This window comes from Drosophila mojavensis, unplaced genomic scaffold (assembly GCF_018153725.1).
Source record: "Drosophila mojavensis isolate 15081-1352.22 unplaced genomic scaffold, ASM1815372v1 contig_231, whole genome shotgun sequence".
Taxonomy (NCBI): Eukaryota; Metazoa; Arthropoda; class Insecta; order Diptera; family Drosophilidae; genus Drosophila; species Drosophila mojavensis.
Window position 1 is genome coordinate 6,875,176 of NW_025318772.1, and position 20,087 is coordinate 6,895,262.

The window sequence follows — 20,087 nt, forward strand, 5'->3', positions numbered from 1 at the left end:
AGCGTCAAGTGACGATAGTCAACTCCAATGCCTTTCCTCGAATCGAGTATCACTACTAATCAGTACGATCGAGAGAGATGAGCGCTATCTCTTAATTCTACAGCGTATGTAAATGTGTTTGCTTAATTTTTATCTTAATTTAATGCATGTACAGAAACCCTTAGCTACTGCTATAAGATGACTGCACGCCCTCTCTTTTTGTACTCGCTCTCTTAAATGAAAGTATTTATGTACATACACACAAATATGCCTAAGCAGCAATGCAGAAAGATAAAAGAAAGTTTAGTCTAGCTGTTCAAAGACATACATACATATGTATGTGTGTGGTTGAGCATAATTGTGTTATTTCCTTTATTTCCAATCAAAAGAACTACGATTTTTACTAATTTACTTTTACTAATGCTTATTTGGCAGCATCCTGATTGGTTGCTCCAGAAATAAATACCAATAGGACTACAGGCACAATATACATCCAGTATTTAGCAAAGAAGCCCCTATTGTCGCGCACCTCGCCGCGCTCTCTGGCTTCACGCTCACGCTCGAACTTCTGTATAAAGCTGCCAGTGTCCGGAACCGGTGCCAGTTCGGCATGTCGAAGGATAACATCAGAGCGGAAGTTTTTCTCGTTGATTTGCTGCGTATTCTCGGCGGTGCATTCTGAGATCTTTGGTGCGGGATCCTGGGAGGTAGTGATGCCCGTCACATAGCCATTGGGATCTAGTGATACCCATAGAACATCATTGAACTGGGCCAGCAGCAAACTGCACGCTTTGCTGGAGGTCAGGAAGCGCTGGCTACTGCCATTGGGATATGTGACCGTTGCCCTCAGGCGATAGAATCCATTCTGGCGTGCCAGAACCTTTAGGCCTTCAAGCTCATTGTCCGTTAATGGATTTTGCACAATTGTCGACAGTCCCGCATTCAGACTTGGTATGGAGATATTACCGCGATGCGAAAAATGCTCTGGCCTGGCAGGCGTCAGCGCATGGTACAAATCAATATTTATCCAGCTATCATGTTCCAAGAAGGTCCAACCACTTGCAAAGAAGCTGACCAGAACGATTAATAAATAGCTTAATCTTAAATGCATCTTCGTTAATATGGGTTCTGTTTGTTTTTGTCTGAAAAGGCAATGTTCTTATAGAAGTTTTTCGAGGGATGGTTCTAGTAATTACTTACGTCCGAATTTCGTTAACAAGTCATTAAACTGCAGCCCATATGATTTGCAGTATATTTCTATCGATAGAAACCGGTGGTATTCAATTGTTGCTGCCAGCGTTGAGCGTCGATATATTAGCTGACATTTGTAGCATAGACATAAATTTTAGGAGTATCTAAAAATTTGAATGAGACAATTGATTCAATGCCTATTTATATTTATATTTTGTTCTTTGAATTTCCGCTTTCCCGGCTTATCGGCAGTTATCAATCGCAGCTTATCGATTATGTATCGAGCACGTGGATTAATCGATAACAGAGTGAAGAGACTCTTCCAGTTTGTGTTTTGGTAACACAGCTTAATTAAATATATTTTTATACTTAACTTGAGTGGATTTTACGGTTCCACAAAACGGCGGGTCGATGGGAAAAACGTCGAAGGATAAACGGGACGTTTACTATCGTCAGGCCAAAGAGGAGGGCTGGCGAGCACGCAGTGCATTCAAATTGATGCACATCAACGATCAATTCGGCGTTTTGGACAGTAGGCTGTTTGATATTTGTTTACTATGATGGAGAATCAGTCAGTCAGGCATAAGTTTTTTACAGATGTGCAACGAGCGGTTGATCTGTGCGCTGCACCCGGCAGCTGGTCCCAGGTGCTCTCGCGCAAGCTCTACGACTGCTGCCTGACCGACGACCAGAAGTCGGAAGTGAAAATCGTCGCAGTTGATCTGCAAGCGATGGCGCCAATCCGTGGAGTTGTCCAGCTGCAGGGCGACATAACCAAGCAGAGTACAGCAAAAGCGATAATTTCGCACTTTAATTATGGCGATGACAAGAAGGCGCAGCTGGTCGTCTGCGATGGGGCACCGGATGTGACCGGCGTCCACGAAATGGATGAATATATGCAGAGCCAGCTGATAATCTCGGCTCTGAGCATTGCCACCTTTGTGCTGGAATCAGGCGGCAAATTCGTGGCAAAGATATTCAAGGGCAATGCCAACTGCATGCTCGAATCAAGATTACTCTCATTCTTTAATAACTTCCAAATCTACAAGCCGCCGAGCTCGCGACCATCGAGCAATGAGGCGTTCGTCGTGTGCTGTGACTTCCGGCTGCCGCCTGGCTATATTCCACAAGTCATAAATCCGGCACGGGATGATTTTCGACAAGTAGCCCGCCTAACGGGCTCAGCGATCAATCAGCGTCTGGTCCCATTTATTGCTTGTGGCGATTTGAATGGATGTACGGATGAAGAAGATGAAGATTTCACCTTGGAAGATCTAGAAATGACCTATGATGACATGATAAATGATGTCGATTTTCCTAGTGAATTTAAGGACGAGCTAGAGCCGGTGCTGTTGGGAGAAATCGCTGTACGGAGTGCAGAACGTGATTGGTAGATAATCCCAACCTTGACTACATATATTTTGATAATCCTAATTAAACATTATCGAACCCTTAGAACTCACTTTCATAAACAGCTTTTTATTGGACATAGTATGACATGACAATGCTAAACGGTAAACAAAACTTGGGCGCCTCTAATACTAAATGAGATGAAAAACGTAAATGTGTTCAGGTAAACTCTTCGCATAGGTCTAGATCCAGCCGTACTTTAGGCGGCGCCATCGACCACAATCTGTAGAATTGTACGCCGCTTGGGATCGTAGGAGAAGCCATTGGAGCGAAACAGTTCCGAGTCGTAGAATGATTTCAGATTGGTAATGTCCAGCTGCTTGGCTCGCTCCAGCAGATCGCGCTCCATGATCTCCACGTGCGTGGCACTGGGCCCGTCCTTGCAGCGTATGTAGGCCAGCTGATCGAGCGTCAGTTGGCGCAAGATGAAGAAGAGCAGCTCCGAGTGATCCTTCTGGAAGGCCAAATACTTCTGGAATGTGGTGCGCATCTTCTTCATCACGCTGAACTTCTGCGCCTCGATGAAACTCTCGAGCATCATGCGTATGGCCATGCTAACGTCTGCCTCCATCACATTCTCGCGCAGATGCAGGCGGGCATGCGCCTCCGACATGCGGATGACGCTCTCAATGTGACGCACCGTAATGGGCAGCGAGCCTGTGGCGAAGGATTCCTGTCGCAGCTGCGAGTACATCTTGGCAATCTTGTCCTCATCAATGTTCTAGATGAAAGATAATTATAATTAGGCTAGTGAGATATTCCAGTCTAAATATTGTATGTGGACTCACAGTTAGTTTGGGTCGGATATTCTCCTTGGCATAGACAATGTATTGGCGCAGCAAATCCTGTGGTATCTCCTCCACATTCTTCAGCTGCGGCTCCTCCAGCTCAGGCGGCTCCTCCTCGCTGGGATGGTGCTTCATGTGTGAGTGCACTACAAACTTAGCTAGCTGCTGGTCCTGCATGGGATCAAACTCGTCCTTGACCACACACAATATGTCGAAACGGGACAGAATCGGCTCCGAGAGATTCACATTTTCCGAAAAGGTCATCGAGGGATCATAGCGACCGCCAATGGGATTAGAGGCAGCGATCACCGTACAACGTGCCTGAAGCGACGTGACAATGCCAGCCTTTGATATGGATATCGATTGCTGCTCCATGGCCTCGTGTATGGAGGTACGATCCTGGTCGTTCATCTTGTCGAACTCATCTATTAGACAGACGCCCTGGTCGGCCAGCACCAATGCGCCCGCCTCCAAAGTCCACTCCTTGGACACGGGATTGCGACGCACGTAGGCGGTCAAGCCCACTGCGCTGGCTCCCTGGCCGGTGGTGAATACGGCACGCGGTGCTATCTTCTCTGTGTACTTCAAGAATTGCGACTTGGCCGTGCCTGGATCACCGCAGATGAGCATGTTGATGTCGCCACGCACCTTGTGCTTCTCGCCCGGATTCTTGGACTCACCACCGAAGAGAGCCAAGGCCAGAGCACGCTTGATATATTCGTGGCCGTAAATGGACGGCGCCATCGAAGCTACTATGCGATCGGCAATGCGTGGATCTTTGCTCAGCTTCTGGATGGTGGCAATGTCCTCATCCGTCAGCGACTGCACCACCTGTTTGGAGTCCTTGACCACCACATGGTTGGCTATGATGACCGTTGCAAATACAGGGAAGCCCTGATCCGTGTTCAGCGAGCCGTCATAGTTGTTCGTATAGATGCCCGTGACCTCCAGCTCATCGCCTGGTTTGCACTGATCGCACAGATCCGCGAGCAGGATGACATCCTTGCTGCGTGGTATGCGACCGGCGGGTATGCGACCCGGCGACTCCTGCAGCGTTATCTTCTGATAGTTGCGATACAGCGTTTGCTCCATGTTAATGGAGAAGGGACCCGTGCTCTGACACTCGGGACAGGAACCCGGCTTCACCTCCGTGTTCTGCGACTGCACAAATGGACCCAGCACATAGCCGCACTTAACGCAATCGTACTTGATCACTGAGAGCTGGGGAAGGACGCCCGTTGTGGCTGTAACTACGCCCAAGGTGCGAACGAGCTGATTCAGATGCAGCTTACGGAAGGTGCGCAGCTCCTCGATCAGCGGCAGCTCCGAAATACGCACATGAATCTCTGTGGTTACGCGCTCGTAGGTGGGGAAAATGGAGAGAACCATGTCCTTGGCCACTTTGTCGAAGATCTCAAGCATTTGGAAGGGTGCTTCCGGCAGAAAGTAGGCCAGCACGTGCTCCTTGTTAGCCAAATCCGTGTAGGACACCACGAACGAGGATTTGTTCTGTTCGCACATGCGGCGAATGCGATCGCGATAGGTATAGGCGCCACGATCAACGAAGGTGCGCAGGAAAGATTGGAAGCGATTCGCGATTTCGGTGCGCGGGCCCAGCATGCTCACCCACTCCTTGGTGGAGTGTCCCTTGGTGTCCTCCAGGTTCTCTATGGATTCGATCATTTCTGCGTCTTCGACCTCGCCGACGGCTGCCTTTTCGCCCGCACGTCGCTTGGCACGTGGTCCCACATCATCTTCGTCGTCTGACTGACCAAAGCCCAAATCACGATCATCTCGGTGAATGCCGGCGGCGCGATCCCGACGACGCATTTCCGATTCGGCTGCAAAGCGTTCGCTCTGCGACATTTCGGAGAAGTCCTCCTCATCATCCAGCATGGCAGGATCATAGTGATCCAGCTCAGGCATCTCGCGATAATCTACAAATGGAATTTATTCATCAACAAACAATCTGACATTTCTAACAATTGATGGGTGCATACCGTTCTCCATGTTGTCGCCAAACAGCTCCTCGCCATCTTCTTCCTCCTCATCCCGCACTGTTTGATCGCCAAGAATTTCATCCTCATTCTCGAAAGGCTCGAAGTCGCCAACTGGAGAAGTCATCGCAGCTCGCGAATCGCGACGCTCGATCACGTCGCTGGGCGTATTTGGAGGCTGTGAACTGGGATTATCCTACAACCAGGCATTGTAAGTATTACAAACATTCTATTACTAGAGCAACTTACCATAGCTGCAATCTGGGCGTTTTATCTATAAATTAATTAATGTCTATTCCTTCAATTTGCGCGTAGAGATTGTTGTGCTTCAGTTGTTACTGCTGCGGCAGCTGTGCGAAATCGGCGTGCAATTTTGGCGGGAGAATCACAATCACTTGATATTTATCGGGCAAAAAACGCGATACACTTAAATAAGTTAATCGATTGGCTGCAACGCCATCGAGCAACGACACAGTTGATTTCACTACTAACATTCATTCACATACATAAATTATAAAACGCAATGCAATCAGCATTGAAAATATAAATTACAAACTCATTAATTGCAATAAAAGCGGATTTTAACAAAACAGACAAGTTATCGATATTTTGAAACATATGATTTGTATTGCTAACGTTTGGAAGCTCAATGTTATATTAACCGAAAGTTGTGCCACGTCGCTGTAAGCATTTTATGTGCATTGTTTGTGATTGCGCTAGACAGATGGCTCAATGGTCTAGGGGTATGATTCTCGCTTTGGGTGCGAGAGGTCCCGGGTTCAAATCCCGGTTGAGCCCGTGTAAGAACTTTTTTACAAAACCTTTTGATTATTTTTAACGATGCGTTTATAAATAATTTGGTTGTAATTGCTTAATAATATGTATGTGGTCGTTTACTAGCCAGTTAGAAATAATTAGTAATATATTTTTAATTGATCACTTACCGCAAACAAAGTTATTTAAATTTTACAGTTGAAAGTACCCGTTGGCACGTAATGCTAAGACCACGTCGTACGTGTTTGGACACTTTTCTAATTTCTCTGCGCCTTCTACTTAATTATAGAATATAAGACCGTCACGAGACGGCCGATTTATGGCACCGGAAGGAGTCGCCTACCCAGTATACGGTAGGTATATTTGCATAGGCATCGCATGCAGCGACAATGCCACATGCAAAATAATTGCGGCCATACAATGACATTAAAGCGAATGGAGTCAAGTGGAGTTTTGGAAGCAGGCTTGTAACTGCAACTGTGTGACTGTCAGTCTCTGTGTGCCTGAGTGAGTGTGGCTGTGTGCGTATGTGTGTGTCAACTGTGAATATGCCTTTGCCTCTGCCTGTGCCTGTGCCTGTGTGTAACTGTCTGTGGCTTTATGTTTGCGCTCCGCTCGCTCTGTTCTGTTCTGTTCTTTTTTGTTCCGTTCCGTTCGGTTCCGTGCGGTGGTTGCGCGGACAATACAAGCAAGCGTGCTGAGTAATTGCAGCTTTAAATGACATTAAACGCGCATCGTGCAGTTTTGCCTCCTCGTTTTATTTATTTGTGTTTCTTGTTGTTGTAGTGGTTGGTTTTTTCCTTCATTCCTTCTTACTGTTCTAGAGGCGCGTTGTTGTTATTTGCTGGTGTTGCTGACCAGCGTACGTGCCGCGAAGCCGAAAGTCATTTGTCGATGCGGAATTGCAAGACATTTTATAAGCAAAGTCACTTCGAGTAAAACTATCCGAGACGGGAAATTATTTCTTATTAAAATCTAAAGTCATGTGACTGGGCCCCAGGTAAAAGAGCAAGCCACTGCAAATTGACTCATTTTTCATTTCGAACTGAAAATTAATGGACACTAGGACAAGCACATGTATGTATGTACATATGTATGTATGTATATATTTATGTATTTACTATGTGTAGGGTTAAGGTGTTTATTTATGTCCTCAATATGTCACATTTTCGAAGCTTGTACAAATTTTCCACTGTAGCAAATTAGCATTGTAATATCCATGAATGGCTTATACATATATACATATGTGTATATACATATATACATGTCATATGTACATATACATATATTTTTACATTTGTATGCATGACAAAAAACTAATACATACAACTTTTAAGATGTATTTCAGTAAAGTTTTCCAACGTCTTGTTTGCTTAAATCTTAGTCAAACGTAAATTTACTATTGCCGCAACAAGTTATGTTAGCGACAAGTCAAGCGCAGCCAACTTAATGTTTACTCACAGTCATTCCGGCATGAGCAGAAGCGGTTAACCGGTTAACAGCTGCTTAACAAAAACAATTTGTGTATTGCAAATTCGATTAGTAAATTAGCAAATCTATGGGCTTTCGTAAATATATACATACATAGTTAATATAAATTGTGATTGCAAGACTTTTAAACTATGCTCAAACGCAGTTTGCACTTTAATATTCATATGCGGTCTTTCAGTGGCACGCAACTGTTGGAAGTTTTTCGCAGCACACACTTTATAAGAAGATGCTGTAGTATGACCATAAAACGAGCTGCTGTGGTCATAAAAAGGCATATAATTTCATGATGGCTGCTAAAAGGTAAAGGTAAGTTAGCCACAGTCAAACCTCAATGTATGGGCTGCCCCTGCTCACAAATGTGCATAAGTGTATTATCTTTTACTTGTTGGCGGGCTATTCTCTGGTAACGCCCATTTTGTGGGCATGCTAATAAGCACAAAATCACACATACATCACACACACACACACACACACACACATCAACATTGGCAAATTACGAGGTATAAAAATGGCGTCTCATTATGGTAAATTTAATATTTCATGGGCAATTTGCCAGGATTGAAACCGACACACTTCAAAAATTGCGTACACACGCACACTCACACACATTCACACGCTCACACACACACGCACATTGATATTTGGGCACTCATACATTCTTCATAGCATGCTGTTGCATAAATATGGTCGCAATTGATGGCTGCCAGGGGGTGCCGAGGGAAGCAGGAGGTGGAGGTAGCGCCAGCCTCTTTCTTGATTTGCTTCGCTCATACAAATTTAAACTCAATTAAAAGTTTGCGTATTAGACAAACTTGTGCCTCGTTCTGACGCGCTGATGACAAGACCACGCCCATTTCGCCCACATTGTGGCGCTGCTGTATGCAATTTACTAAGCAGCCGTGAACGACACAGAGAGAGAGAGAGAGAGAGACAGAGAGAAAGAGAGAGAGAGTGGGCCTTTGGCAGTTCACTCGCCATTTGCAAAACCAAATGACATTCGCATTTAGTTGTCATTAAAAATGTGTGTGCGATATATCTAAATGACTTTGGCATGACATGAGACCATGCAAGCACTCCCATCCATCTCCATATAGCTCTGACACACACACACACACACACACACACTCTCTCTCTCTCTCCCTCGCTCTGTTACATGCTGAGGTAGCCAGACACTGCCTGCATGGTAGCAACTTCTTCAATTGAAAGCAACAACCCATTGACATACATTGATACGCTTTTTAGCTAGACTTTAGCTACAAATTACGCAAGCTCGTTTTACAAACTTGAAGTGACGTATACATTGCCAAGCCGAGCAGACATATGTACATCTATATATACATAAATACATACATAGACAAAACTAGAGGAGACATTCGGAAGCAACTACACACGTTAAGTTGGCTGCAGCTGAGCTATGCGATTAGTATTTGTCGATGTGTTTATTAAAGTCCTCGGTAATTGGCTATACGAGTAGCCTACGTCCACAATCGATTATTATAATAGTTCCTTCATTTTTTATGCATGTATGCAAGTAATTGCCCAAGTGCCGCGGTGAAAAATAACAACAGAGAAACAAGCAAAAGAACGAGAAATAAGTAAAATGAAATTATTTACCCTAGGCTTGTTGGGCTACTGTTTGCACTAGGACACTTCATAAAAGCCATAATCGTAGGATAATTCTTGTTGTTGTTGTTCTATTTCTGCTGGCCTAGCCACATGGCCAACTTGGTGAATGGCAAAGCTCGAATGGCAGCCGCATGAATAATGGAAACAAATCGGCAGCAAACGGCAAAAAGTTAAATGCTTCTAATGACAGAAAATGAAGCAAATAACGAAAAATTGCGCAAAACAAAGGAGACAAATAATAATATACCAAAATGGCCGACCAGTTGGGCTGACAATCGGTTAGCCCTGGTCTACTGCCTGGTCACTCAGCCCGCACGCTTTCTGCGTGCGTGTCTGCTCGCTGTGCGTGCGTGTGTGTGTGTGTCTGTCTCTGAGCAAGAGCAAAAGAGAATGTTACTCTCAGAGGAGCACGAGAAAGTGAAAGTGAATTAACAGCAAGCAACTGCGGGCGAATCGAGAAAAGCATGTGCGCGGCATAATTACGAAGCAATTAAACGGAATTATGATTGAGGTCGCTCGACAGGCGATGACTCCGAGAGTCACTGTACACAGAACATATGGCCACTGGCTGTAGTGTAGGTCGGGTACACCGTCCCTTCCGCAGTGCGAGGCGTGCCAATGGGATGCGTACATCATTATCATCTATGCCACAGCGAATGGGGCGCAGCACGATTGCCAGTGAATACAAGAACAAAACGTAGACACAAATAAAGTACAATAAAAGCTGTAAAGGCTAATCAAAATGCGCCAAGACGAATTTGCAATGCACTCACTTGTATTATTCCAAATATTTACATATGAAGAGATGATAATTGAAATGATTTTGGTAATATAGAATGCCATTTGTTCAATGTACAATATTTTAATATTTTAAATATTAATTTAAGTATATTTAGCTAATACGTTTGCTCTTTCCCTTTCCTTGTCTACTAAATTAAATCTCTTTAGCCCTTAGATCGTGTTTTCGCTAAATGAACTTCATGAATCCAACTCTGAATTTTTATTTACAGGATCTATGATAAATGTGTGCCTGCCTCTTTTATCTGGGTAATGTAAAAAAAAAAGAATAAAACAAAAAAAGAGGAAAAACCTAATGCTGGCACTAATGACCATGCAATCTGCGGGTGCCAAATGGGCAATGGATGTTTGAGCAGCTGCCGTTGGGACTGGGCTTATGGAAATGGTTAAGCTCTGCATACATATATGTATGTGGGATGGGCCTCAGGACAACAGGGGAGCTAAACAGGACAACAAACATTGAACGTTAAAAGTGAATCGCGTGAAGCACTTCAATTATGGCAAATGCGTTATAGAGTTGACACGTGAGTTTTGCATTTAGTCGAAAATCAGTTAGAAAAACAAAAATGGTCTGCCCTAATGCGGCCTGGTCAAGTTCGATTTGGGCATCAAATTTTACTACATAGCCATCGCGTGACAGTTATTTAAATAAAGCAGTCAAAACATGTACGACACAGTGACAACAATGACAACGGCTCACAGAGGAGGCGGAACCAGAAACCAGCAGCTCCATTTGGGGCGGGACGACCTTAATTGTCGCTAGGCAGCCAGGTGAGGGCCTTGTTTGCATGTTGGTTGATTGCCCTCGGCTTTCACGTGCCCAAGGGTGTGGGCGGTGCACTCTAAAAGTATTCGTTGCATAGTTCCAGGCGTTCAACTTTTGTTTTCCCATCGAAAAATCGAATCGCAAAAGCCCAAATAAAGTTGAATGCTAAAGCCCCGATGAAGGTTGCAAGGTCTTAACATTGATTTTGAATGTGATTTTGACAATTGTTGTAAATATGTACATATACACACATGTGTACATGTGTGCATGCATACACACACACACACACCACCACATACGGCATTGACATGTCAAACTTTGAAGGACCTGAAAAGGGGCAGGCAGGGGTGGGGGCAGGAAGACCACAGTAGCTAGCAAAAAATCAAGCGGAAAGTTCGAATTTATACCAAAAGCTAATGGGACGAATTTGATTAATCTGCAGCAAATTGTTAAAATAATGGGAACATATTAAATCAAATGCAGTTGAAAAATGTTTTAAACGATTTGACATGAAATACGGAAAACAAAAATCTCTAATTGAAATTCAATTTCATGGTTCACATATCGGCAGACGATATTCGAGCCTTGACTCTGCTGCAGTCGCTTTAAATCTGATTAGGGAAATTGCATTAAAAACTTTTATGAGCATGGAAAACGGCGGGGAAATGTTAGAAAATCACGCAGCCGTCTAAAGAGAGACGGCAAATCGAGTTAGCTGCAGTGTTGCAGTTGCTGCACAGCGGAAGCGAGATTGTGACGTAAATAAATGCCACACCAGCACGCATATCCTCAACAACAACAGCAACAATAGATGTTGCAAAATGAAACGATAGCAGATTTATAAATAAACATTGCCCAACAAATTTATGCATAACATTTTGATACCCAGAGCCCAAGGGCAAGCAGGGTATAGTTGTTTTCTTTGAAAGTATGTGAAAGTAAACTATATATTCTTGAACAGGATGACGAGCTGAGGCGGTCGTCCGTCCGTTCGTATGCATCGATCTCAGATCCCATAAGAATTAAAGACGAAGTTGCTACATAGCAAGCTCAAAGTTTCTCTCCTGAAACGAAACCCAATATATAAAGTTTACGGCTTATCAAAACGGGAACAAAATAAAGTCTTAATAAACAATAAATATAGCCATTTTATATTTAATATTTAAATAGGTAGATCAGGGTATCTGCTAGTCGGACTACCCCGACTTAGTTTGTCGTCTATGTTGTTGTTGCTGCTGCTACTGTTTTTGTAGCTGCTGTTGCACTATGCGTCACGCAATGTATTTTTAATTAATTTATGTAAATTGTTAAGTTTGACGCACAAAATGCTTAATTATATTACTTGACCATCTTCTTTTTGCAGGCTGGACCCATTGAAAAGGGTCAAAATGGGTATGTTGGTTTGGATATATTGTGTAAGTAACAGATAGAAAATGATATTTTTGTGAAACATTTCTTATTGTGTATAAATAGAAACATCCAATTGCTATTGCCTATTAATAGAAACATTAAATTTGTAGTAAAACCTGCTTTTATAACAAATATTTCCAAGTCAGCATGGCTTTTCCCACCCTCCCCCAAATCCAATAGAACACTGTGGTATATACACAGTCATAAATATATTCTGGAAATTGCATTAAAATCGTACATCTAGAGTAAGAGTTATTCCATGACTTCTCTGCCTGCATAAATTGAGCAGCATCTTTGTGTGTGCGTGTGTATGTGTGCATGTGTGTTAGTGTTTGTATGTACATAAGACATTACTTGAGTGTGGAAGGTTGAGGGTATCGCCCAGTCTGGCACCAGCATCTAGAGCTCTCCTATTTGGAAATATGTAAATTGCTTCAATTTGTGAACATTTTGTAAATATATATATATATTTATTAAAACATAACTTTAGAAAACTATCTTATTGTATTTAATTGTGGCACATATGAAATTGTATTATATAAATATAGATGTGTGTGGTTTTGCGATATATTACATTGTGTAAATATTTGCATTTGAGGCAAATACTCTCGATGTGCGATTAGTGTGGATATGCACCATAGCAGAGACACAAACCCGCCGGCTTTGTTTACTTCTCTAACAGTCGGAGGCTGTCGCACTAATCGCAATATACTTTCGTCCACTTATGATCACAGTCTGCATTACGGGCGGCGTATATTTTCGACTGCTGACTGGGACAGCTCTGCCCGCTGCTTGGGGTAGTCTTGGTGGTGCAATATGCGCGAACTGCGCCTTGGGCTGGTGCTTCGCCACTGACTGCCTCACTAACTTTGCCACTACCTTTGCCACTGGCTTTGCCACTAACTTTGCCACTGACTTTGCCACTGGCTTTGCCGCTGGTCTTGACGCTGGTTTTGTCGCTGGTTTTGTCGCTGGTTTTGTCGCTGACTTTGCCGCTCTCCTCGCCGCGTCCTGCGCTGGCTGCTCTTGTTGATGATTTGTCTTCTTTTGGTTTTTTTTCTTTTCAATATTCTTTGCTTCATTTTTAGCATTGAAGCATATCTGGACACGAATTGATAAATGTTTTGAAATGAATCCCTTGTAATCATTATATATATATATACAGCATGCTTACGGGGCACAAGTAAATTCGCTTTAACGTGATGGGATCCTTGGTAACTTTGCGAGTTCTTGCCTTGCACTGAGAGCAAATGGAAAATGGTGCCATAACGCGTTTTAGAGTCTTGGAGGCATGCTAACAGTAAAACACAACAGTGTTGGTCAACTTGTTACTCTGCACAAAAGGGGTGTTAGTAAGTGCCCAAGGCGGCACTGCCAATCGGCTTTAAAGCGAAATCTTCACGCATTTCATTTCATTTGTTTACCTTTCCTGCAAATTGGTAAGAAAAACTTGTGAGTGCCTGGCATGTGCATTTGCATTTGCATTCGCATTCGCATTTGCATTTTGCATTTTACATTTGAACATTCAACGAGTAATATAACTGGCCAAAATTTTCTGAAAAATGGCTTGGCAACTGCAGCCGCTGATGGCCTGTATAATGACCTTTGATGTCAGCTTGCTGGCTGCTGGTTTAGTCAGAGCTCGTATTCGCATTAACGCCATTAAGCCAATTTGGCAACTTGCCCTGACAAAAAAAAAAAAAAAAAAAAAAAACAAAAAAAAAAAAAACAAAGCACTGAAGAAACTTTTACAAAGGTAACCAAAAGTGTGGCCCAAATGGCAGTGCGCTACTTGACTGCAGTCTAAGTGGAGACAGGAGTGCCCTAACTCTGCCTTTTTCACACACACTCAGACACAGTCAGACACATATGTATCTATGCAAGTTCAAATAAAAGTCAAGTGTGCTGCACTGAAAAATTACAGCAGATGCCACAGTTTGTGCCATGCTCCTTACTGTTGCCGCTGTTGTTGTTGTTGTTGCTCGTTGACTGCAAACATTTCTCTTCGTTGGGCCAAGTTTGCTTTAATTACGATCCCAGCCAGCCAGAAAGCGCCCAGCCAACAGCTAACAGCTGTGTCCTCGGATTCCACTGACATTTCAGCATTGTTTTCCCTTTGCAACATGCATCAATTTATGTTCATTCGCATGCTTTTTTATTGCCTCACGTTGTCCAACACTAAATGTAAGCTTTAAACGAGTAACCGTTAGCTGCACTGGAGTTTTTTTTATTACCTGTCAAACACTATGAATGGACAATGTAAATAGCTGACAATTCGAACATCTGTTGCATTTTGTTTATAGCCTGCGATGCCCCTTAAAGACTTGGAAATCATTAAACAACCTGAAAGTATGCAACATAATTTAAGATAGAAGTGAAAAGTCTAGACGTTGAGAGGGGAGAGAGCAACATGTTCAAAGCAACTCAACTAGCTGGATACCCTGTATATGATTAGCTAATGTTATTGTCTGATTACAAAAGGCTACTAAATATTAACTATATAGGATGATAAACATTGCATAATTTACGTAAAAATGTTCTATCTCTATATGATAATATATTTAAGTGAACTTGAGCTGTGCGTGAGATAAATACGAAGAGCAATCCGACTATGCTATGCCAAAAAAAAAAAAAAATAAATAAAATAAAATAAAAATTTGTCTTTAGATCTCTAGGAATTATTTAAAAACAAGAAGCTGAAGGGAGCAGTGTAATATAAATACATATATAAATAGATATGCAAAAACAAAAAAAAAAAAATAAAATAAATTGCATTATATATTGCACATACCTTCTCTCTCCCACTCCCTTTCGTTCTCTGATACAGGGTAACACAAAGCCTGCTATGAGCGCATATCTTTCTGGGAATTCCGTTTGTTTTGTTTGCTTTGTGTACAATAGCTCTGTTATTTGCAGTTATGCATTGCCCTTTTCTTGACTAATAAATGATTTAAAAACAATGTGGAATGCATTCATCATTCATTATTAATTAGTTGTTTATTTATTAACACTTTTCTATGAACGTGTTGAAGCGCGTTTGAAGCCAACTTGGGCTTAACTGATATTCGAGTCTGGCTGCTGGCCTGATCTCGTTTAATCGATAGAGCTATCGATCTATCGGCTGGTGGCGCCCTCTACGAAGCTTTTCCACAATACACAGAAGCTTCCATGCCGTTTTAGCCATATTCAAGCTAATGGTGGCTCATGACGTCAGCCTTGCCCTCAACAGTCCAAATTGAATGTAATGGACAAACGCAAAAACATTTGATTTATTAGTTTTGTCATTAAACAAATTGTCGAACAATGACAGGCCCAATACATACATATGCACATGAGATCCCTTATAGATAGTCGATGTATGTATGTATGTATGTATGTAGAGGCATGAGTGCACATAGCCACTAGCACTTATTTATGTAGATTGATATTTGTTTCGGATAAACAGAGGCATTGACGCAAATTTGAATAAACATTTTCATTACCAAAATGTGCATGAGTCCCCCAAGGACTTTAAACAGGCTGCGGCAATCACTTTTGCTTCAATTGCTTTTCGAAGCGGTCATCGGTCGATGCAGCACAATTGATGGCACCACAAAAACCAAAACAAAAACAATAACAAAAACCAAAGACAAAGGCAAAAATCTATCAATTACTGGCGCTGAGCAGAACAAAAGGATAGTCATACTAATAGGCAGTTGTAATCGATTTATAATGACCCGATAATATTGTCTTGTCGAACGTTATCGATGCATACTTAAAATAGTTTACTACTATGCTAATTGTGTAGGGATTTGCGCAGCTTGAGGTCCGCCAGCGGCTCCAGGTCCATGTCGGGCTGCGTCAACTCATAATTGCGCTCGACGACATTGATTTTGCTCTTGCCGCATGCCTCGAGCTCTGGCAGTAGAATGCTGTCCTGAAACTTCTCGCGTAGCTTTTGAAAGAGATCCACTTTCACCTTGCGACGTCTGTGCTCCTCGTCGATGACCCGCCGAAACACTTGGCTCATATTCTGATGTCTCAGCTTGCTGTGGCTCATGCTGACAATCGTCGCCTTCACCTGGTCAATGGTTATGTTCATCGTCTCCAATGTCCGTTTGCTCGTCCAAATTGAAACGCAGCGCTCGCAGAGGCCGACCACAAAGTTTGTCACCTTCAGCGGGCACATCTCACATTTGGCCACCTGCAGCAGCGGATCACCTTTCGCCGAGTTCATAGCGCTAATTGCCGCAGCTCGTCAAGATGCTGTCAATGTAAGCGTATGTGTTTGTGTGTGTGTGTGTGTGAATGTGTATATGTGTGTGTGTGTGCGACGAGCTCTCCACGCGGTTTTTGGCTGAATTCAACTAGGTCTTTTATAGAGAGTTTCACCAAGTTTCCACGCAAGTTTCTCTTTAGCCAAAAACTCTAGTTTACTGTAGTTTCTTAGACGTCTTCCTCTTAATATGAGACCGTGATTATATGATGCTATATCTTTTTTTTTTTTGCAATTGCTAAGGAAGTCGAGCTGCTCAACGTGCTTATTAGCTGCTAACAGTGTTGGTAAACGTTTGTCTTTAAGCAAATAGTGTTGACTGCATTTTAGCATTCTCTCCTGTGTCTTCTGTTTATGATTTTCGGCTCTGCGCCCAAATTTCTAAGAAGTTGGCAGCTCTAAACCCGCCTTTGACTAAAGTGTTTTCAGAGAGCAAACTTTTTTGAAAACTAATTAGGATGAGTTGCTTAAAGAAAATCACTTATTAAAGAAAATCTTTTTTTTTTTTTTTTAATTTTATTTTGTATAATATTACAATATATTGTGAATAGTAAATAAAAAGAAAATATTTACTGAAGTTTTTCTATTTTGATACTATATATAGGCATATTGATTCTAGTGAATGAGAGTTATGAATACTGAGAGATTTTTTTTTTTATTTTATTTGTTAATATTTCAGAGCTGAGGTCGACTTTATTTAATTTTTAGTGTTGTTATATTTTTTATATTCTTCTATTCTTCCTTTTTTCTTTTTATATTCTTCTAATTTAATTATTAGTCAACTTATGGGGATTACCTCAATTGAGGGTCGACTGAACAAATAATGGATGGAAAACTACAAATGAATTTCAAACATTTTTCGGAATATCCTTGAGCCTTTACCCAGTTTACCCAGTTGGCCAAAAGTATTTTGTAAATTCAAGCCCATAATTCAATTCCTTAAAGTGGTAGCATTTTTATTTATTTATTTATTTTATTTTTTTTTTGTTTAGAATCAGTTTTATGATTAAAGCCTTGGCCAGATGGTGTTGGCTGTTGGCTGTTGGCATGCCCGGTCGAGCTGAGCTGAGCCGAGCCGAGGCGAGTCGAGTCGAACCACGCTGAGGCCATTGCGAGGCTCTTTTCGTTTTAGCAAAATTCGTTTAATTTCTTAAATTGAAATTATGGTAATTTCCTGTAGTCATGCAAGCCCTCGGAGCCGGCTTTCGTGTCTGATCGATTGGCCAGCACCAGCCAGGCCGACCAGGGCAGACTGGGTATGATTCAGCTAACCAAAAGTCAAGTTCATAAATTTAAAGCAAATGCAGTTCGAGGCGTTCGCCTTTCGCTATCCACTTAAATTTGACAGCCGATGAATTCTTTTGGGTGCTGTTGCCCCGATGGGTACGTTAGGGTTTCGTCATTGAGGTGCCATTTTCAAGGTCTGCTACCAGGCCAATCGATAATAACTCACCAGCACTGTCTCTCACCATCTCTCTCTCTCTCTCTTTCTCTCTCTCTGTGGGTGCTATTTACAATGAAATAATTTAACTGTTGATTTATGATTTACAAGCACAATTAAAGCCGCACCCAAAAGAGACGCCAAAAGTGACACAGTTTATTGTTCAATTGGCGTGCACTGTGCATGCCACAATTCGTGGCGCCCCCAAATATAATCGTGGGAAACTGTATACGGACTGGCGAGCACAAAGAACGGCTCCAGGCAGAGGCAGCTTGTTGAGCTTGTTGTTCTCTCAATTGCGTCCTTTAGTGGCATTTCATTCGAATCAACGCACCTCAGACCACAAGCCAGCCCCACTGTGGGGCTCCGACACCACCCTCTCCCCTTCCTCACATACACATACCCATGCTACAGCCTGGCTGTTCGAACAAAGCGATTTGCCATTTGCATGACCAGGCAAGGTGTGCGCAGTGCAGGTGGGCGGCATTTTGGTTACCTGTTGAGATATGTAGCACCCGGCCCGAGTGGGCAGGCGGAAGAGGAGGCGGAACAGCAGCTTTCAAATTGTGCGAAACAGCAGGCAGTTCTGGAGCCATGTCGAGCATGATTTGCCCAACTACTGGGCGTAGCCTTAACGGGCCATTTCGGCAATCGCAAAAGGGTCCAACTTGGCTTTCGTACATTCAGTCAGATTCCACGAAAAGCCATAAACGAGTGCGTGCAACAGCCATCTAGAATTGTTCGCCCACAAAATTGCAGTTACATAGTTTATGGTGAAATATTCTGAAACTAGTCGATAGCTGAATATTTTTCTCAATTTATGAAAATTCAGCCTGGCTGCGCCTTAATGACTGGAAATGTTGGCAAAAAAAAAAAAAAAAACAGCTCATGTTTTTCCAATTAAAATTTAACAATTGGGGCTGTCAGAAACAAAATCATATCAAAGGACAGGTATAAAAAGGTGTGTGAAGTCGTTGACTACAAAATATACTCTGGAATCTGTTTTTTGCTCAGTTTTGTTTTTATACCCTGAACCCATTTTCAATGGGAAATCAGGGTATAATGGTTGAAATGCATGTAACAGGCAGAAGGAGGCGTGGCAGACCCCACACAGTGTATATATATTCTTGATCAGGGTGATGTGCTGAGTTGATTTGGCCCTGTCCGTCTGTCTGTCCGTCCGTCTGTCCGTCTGTCCGTGTGTATGAACGCGTCGATTTCAGAAGATATAAGAGCTAGAGACTTCAATTTTTGCTTTAAAATGTCCGTATTTACAGCGCGGATATCAAGTTTATCATTAAAAATCGATAACTCATCCCGATCTTTTTTTTATCGATAAAAGACCTTATCGAAAACCAGTTATAAAATTATATCCCATACACCTTTATTGCTAGAGTCTCCAAATTTTTTATGTATGCTTGCAATTTATACAATTTCGGTTTTTGTTAAAATTTACCCCCTATATCCACCCCCTCACCGTCACTTTTTTTAAAAGGCGTATTTCAAATACTAGAGACTTGTGCTTTGGCAATTACATGCATATCCATGTTGTAATCATAATCTGAAAGTTTCATGATTGTATGTCCACAAAAAAAGTTATTAAACAATTAATTTCTCATGTGTGTGTATGCGTTTGTGTGTGTATGTGTGTGTGTGCGTGCGTGCATGTGTGTTTATGTGTGTGTGTGCGTGCGTGCATGTGTGTGTGTGTGTATGTGTGCGCGTGTGCGTGTTTCTTGTGTAAGCTGAAAGACGCGAAAAATTATTGAAATAGCTATTGCTCCACTAGAGCTCGACTAGAGCTTTCTTACTTGTTATACATCAACTAGGCTTAAAATTTTTAGTGAACTGCTGAAAATCTCATATTCTAATGTTAGTTGCTTATGGGGGCTGCTCCTAAAATTAATGAAAGGCAAAATAAAATCAATCGTTAGATAGAGGAGTTGACTGGCTAATATCGGATGGTTCATGGAAGAGGCACTCAAAATGTGAGGTTTTTCATATTTGTTTACTTTTATAGAAAAAGCATGGAGAATAACGAATAAATCGAACGATGCAGAATAATTTCATACAAAATATATGCCACACTCTAGCAGATGAATAGGTGAACAGTCAGGATAACAATCCGGCGGACAACAACAATCAGACGGACAATGCTAGA

The 20,087-nt window shown here is 42.3% G+C and overlaps 5 protein-coding genes, 1 long non-coding RNA gene and 1 other non-coding gene across 11 annotated transcripts in view; 3 read left to right on the top strand and 4 right to left on the bottom strand.

Moving 5' to 3' along the window:
* Positions 1-281: 281 nt before the first annotated feature.
* Positions 282-1,309, bottom strand: LOC6575213 (ER membrane protein complex subunit 10). The gene is made up of 2 exons (XM_002001192.4): positions 1,180-1,309; positions 282-1,121 (listed from the first exon to the last, which is right to left on the bottom strand). The coding sequence occupies exon 2, from the start codon at positions 1,088-1,090 to the stop codon at positions 404-406; it is 687 nt and encodes a 228-aa protein (XP_002001228.1). The 5' UTR covers positions 1,091-1,121; positions 1,180-1,309; the 3' UTR covers positions 282-403.
* A 152-nt stretch (positions 1,310-1,461) lies between these two features.
* Positions 1,462-2,632, top strand: LOC6575214 (putative tRNA (cytidine(32)/guanosine(34)-2'-O)-methyltransferase 1). The gene is made up of 2 exons (XM_002001193.4): positions 1,462-1,702; positions 1,768-2,632. The coding sequence occupies exons 1-2, from the start codon at positions 1,582-1,584 to the stop codon at positions 2,562-2,564; spliced, it is 918 nt and encodes a 305-aa protein (XP_002001229.1). The 5' UTR covers positions 1,462-1,581; the 3' UTR covers positions 2,565-2,632.
* LOC6575215 (DNA replication licensing factor Mcm2) lies at positions 2,630-5,750 on the bottom strand. The gene is made up of 4 exons (XM_002001194.4): positions 5,615-5,750; positions 5,369-5,561; positions 3,369-5,305; positions 2,630-3,301 (listed from the first exon to the last, which is right to left on the bottom strand). The coding sequence occupies exons 1-4, from the start codon at positions 5,615-5,617 to the stop codon at positions 2,780-2,782; spliced, it is 2,655 nt and encodes an 884-aa protein (XP_002001230.1). The 5' UTR covers positions 5,618-5,750; the 3' UTR covers positions 2,630-2,779.
* Positions 5,751-6,091: 341 nt separating this feature from the next.
* On the top strand, positions 6,092-6,163 carry Trnap-ugg. Its single transcript has one exon. It is a non-coding gene; the product is annotated as a tRNA-Pro (tRNA).
* A 646-nt stretch (positions 6,164-6,809) lies between these two features.
* LOC116804878 overlaps positions 6,810-20,087 on the top strand; it is a 36,661-nt gene continuing 23,383 nt past the window's right edge. Inside the window, exons 1-4 of one of the 5 annotated variants that reach the window (XR_006356932.1) lie at positions 6,810-7,216; positions 7,809-7,936; positions 10,267-10,578; positions 12,184-12,235. This is a non-coding gene — a long non-coding RNA (uncharacterized LOC116804878). Of the gene's footprint in view, positions 7,221-7,808; positions 7,937-8,979; positions 10,083-10,266; positions 10,579-12,183; positions 12,346-20,087 lie in introns of those variants that run through there. The other 4 variants (XR_006356930.1, XR_006356931.1, XR_006356933.1 and 1 more) reach the window with 4 other exon arrangements.
* Positions 12,754-14,858, bottom strand: LOC116803696 (transcriptional regulatory protein AlgP). Its single transcript, XM_032727951.2, has 2 exons — positions 13,405-14,858; positions 12,754-13,331 (listed from the first exon to the last, which is right to left on the bottom strand). The coding sequence occupies exons 1-2, from the start codon at positions 13,495-13,497 to the stop codon at positions 12,906-12,908; spliced, it is 519 nt and encodes a 172-aa protein (XP_032583842.1). The 5' UTR covers positions 13,498-14,858; the 3' UTR covers positions 12,754-12,905.
* On the bottom strand, positions 15,919-16,927 carry LOC6575217. The gene has a single exon (XM_002001195.4). The coding sequence runs from the start codon at positions 16,444-16,446 to the stop codon at positions 16,006-16,008; it is 441 nt and encodes a 146-aa protein (XP_002001231.1). The 5' UTR covers positions 16,447-16,927; the 3' UTR covers positions 15,919-16,005.

Bases quoted from the DNA above. Each gene is read 5' to 3' on its own strand.
- LOC6575213 (XM_002001192.4), bottom strand. From the start codon at position 1,090: ATGCATTTAAGATTAAGCTATTTATTAATCGTTCTGGTCAGCTTCTTT.
- LOC6575214 (XM_002001193.4), top strand. From the start codon at position 1,582: ATGGGAAAAACGTCGAAGGATAAACGGGACGTTTACTATCGTCAGGCC. The intron at 1,703-1,767 runs GTAGGCTGTTTG...AGTTTTTTACAG, and splicing joins TCAATTCGGCGTTTTGGACA to ATGTGCAACGAGCGGTTGAT.
- LOC6575215 (XM_002001194.4), bottom strand. The intron at 5,306-5,368 runs GTATGCACCCAT...TTCCATTTGTAG, and splicing joins TGGCGACAACATGGAGAACG to ATTATCGCGAGATGCCTGAG. The intron at 3,302-3,368 runs GTGAGTCCACAT...TCTTTCATCTAG, and splicing joins ATATCCGACCCAAACTAACT to AACATTGATGAGGACAAGAT.
- LOC116803696 (XM_032727951.2), bottom strand. From the start codon at position 13,497: ATGGCACCATTTTCCATTTGCTCTCAGTGCAAGGCAAGAACTCGCAAA. The intron at 13,332-13,404 runs GTAAGCATGCTG...ATTCGTGTCCAG, and splicing joins AGCGAATTTACTTGTGCCCC to ATATGCTTCAATGCTAAAAA.
- LOC6575217 (XM_002001195.4), bottom strand. From the start codon at position 16,446: ATGAACTCGGCGAAAGGTGATCCGCTGCTGCAGGTGGCCAAATGTGAG.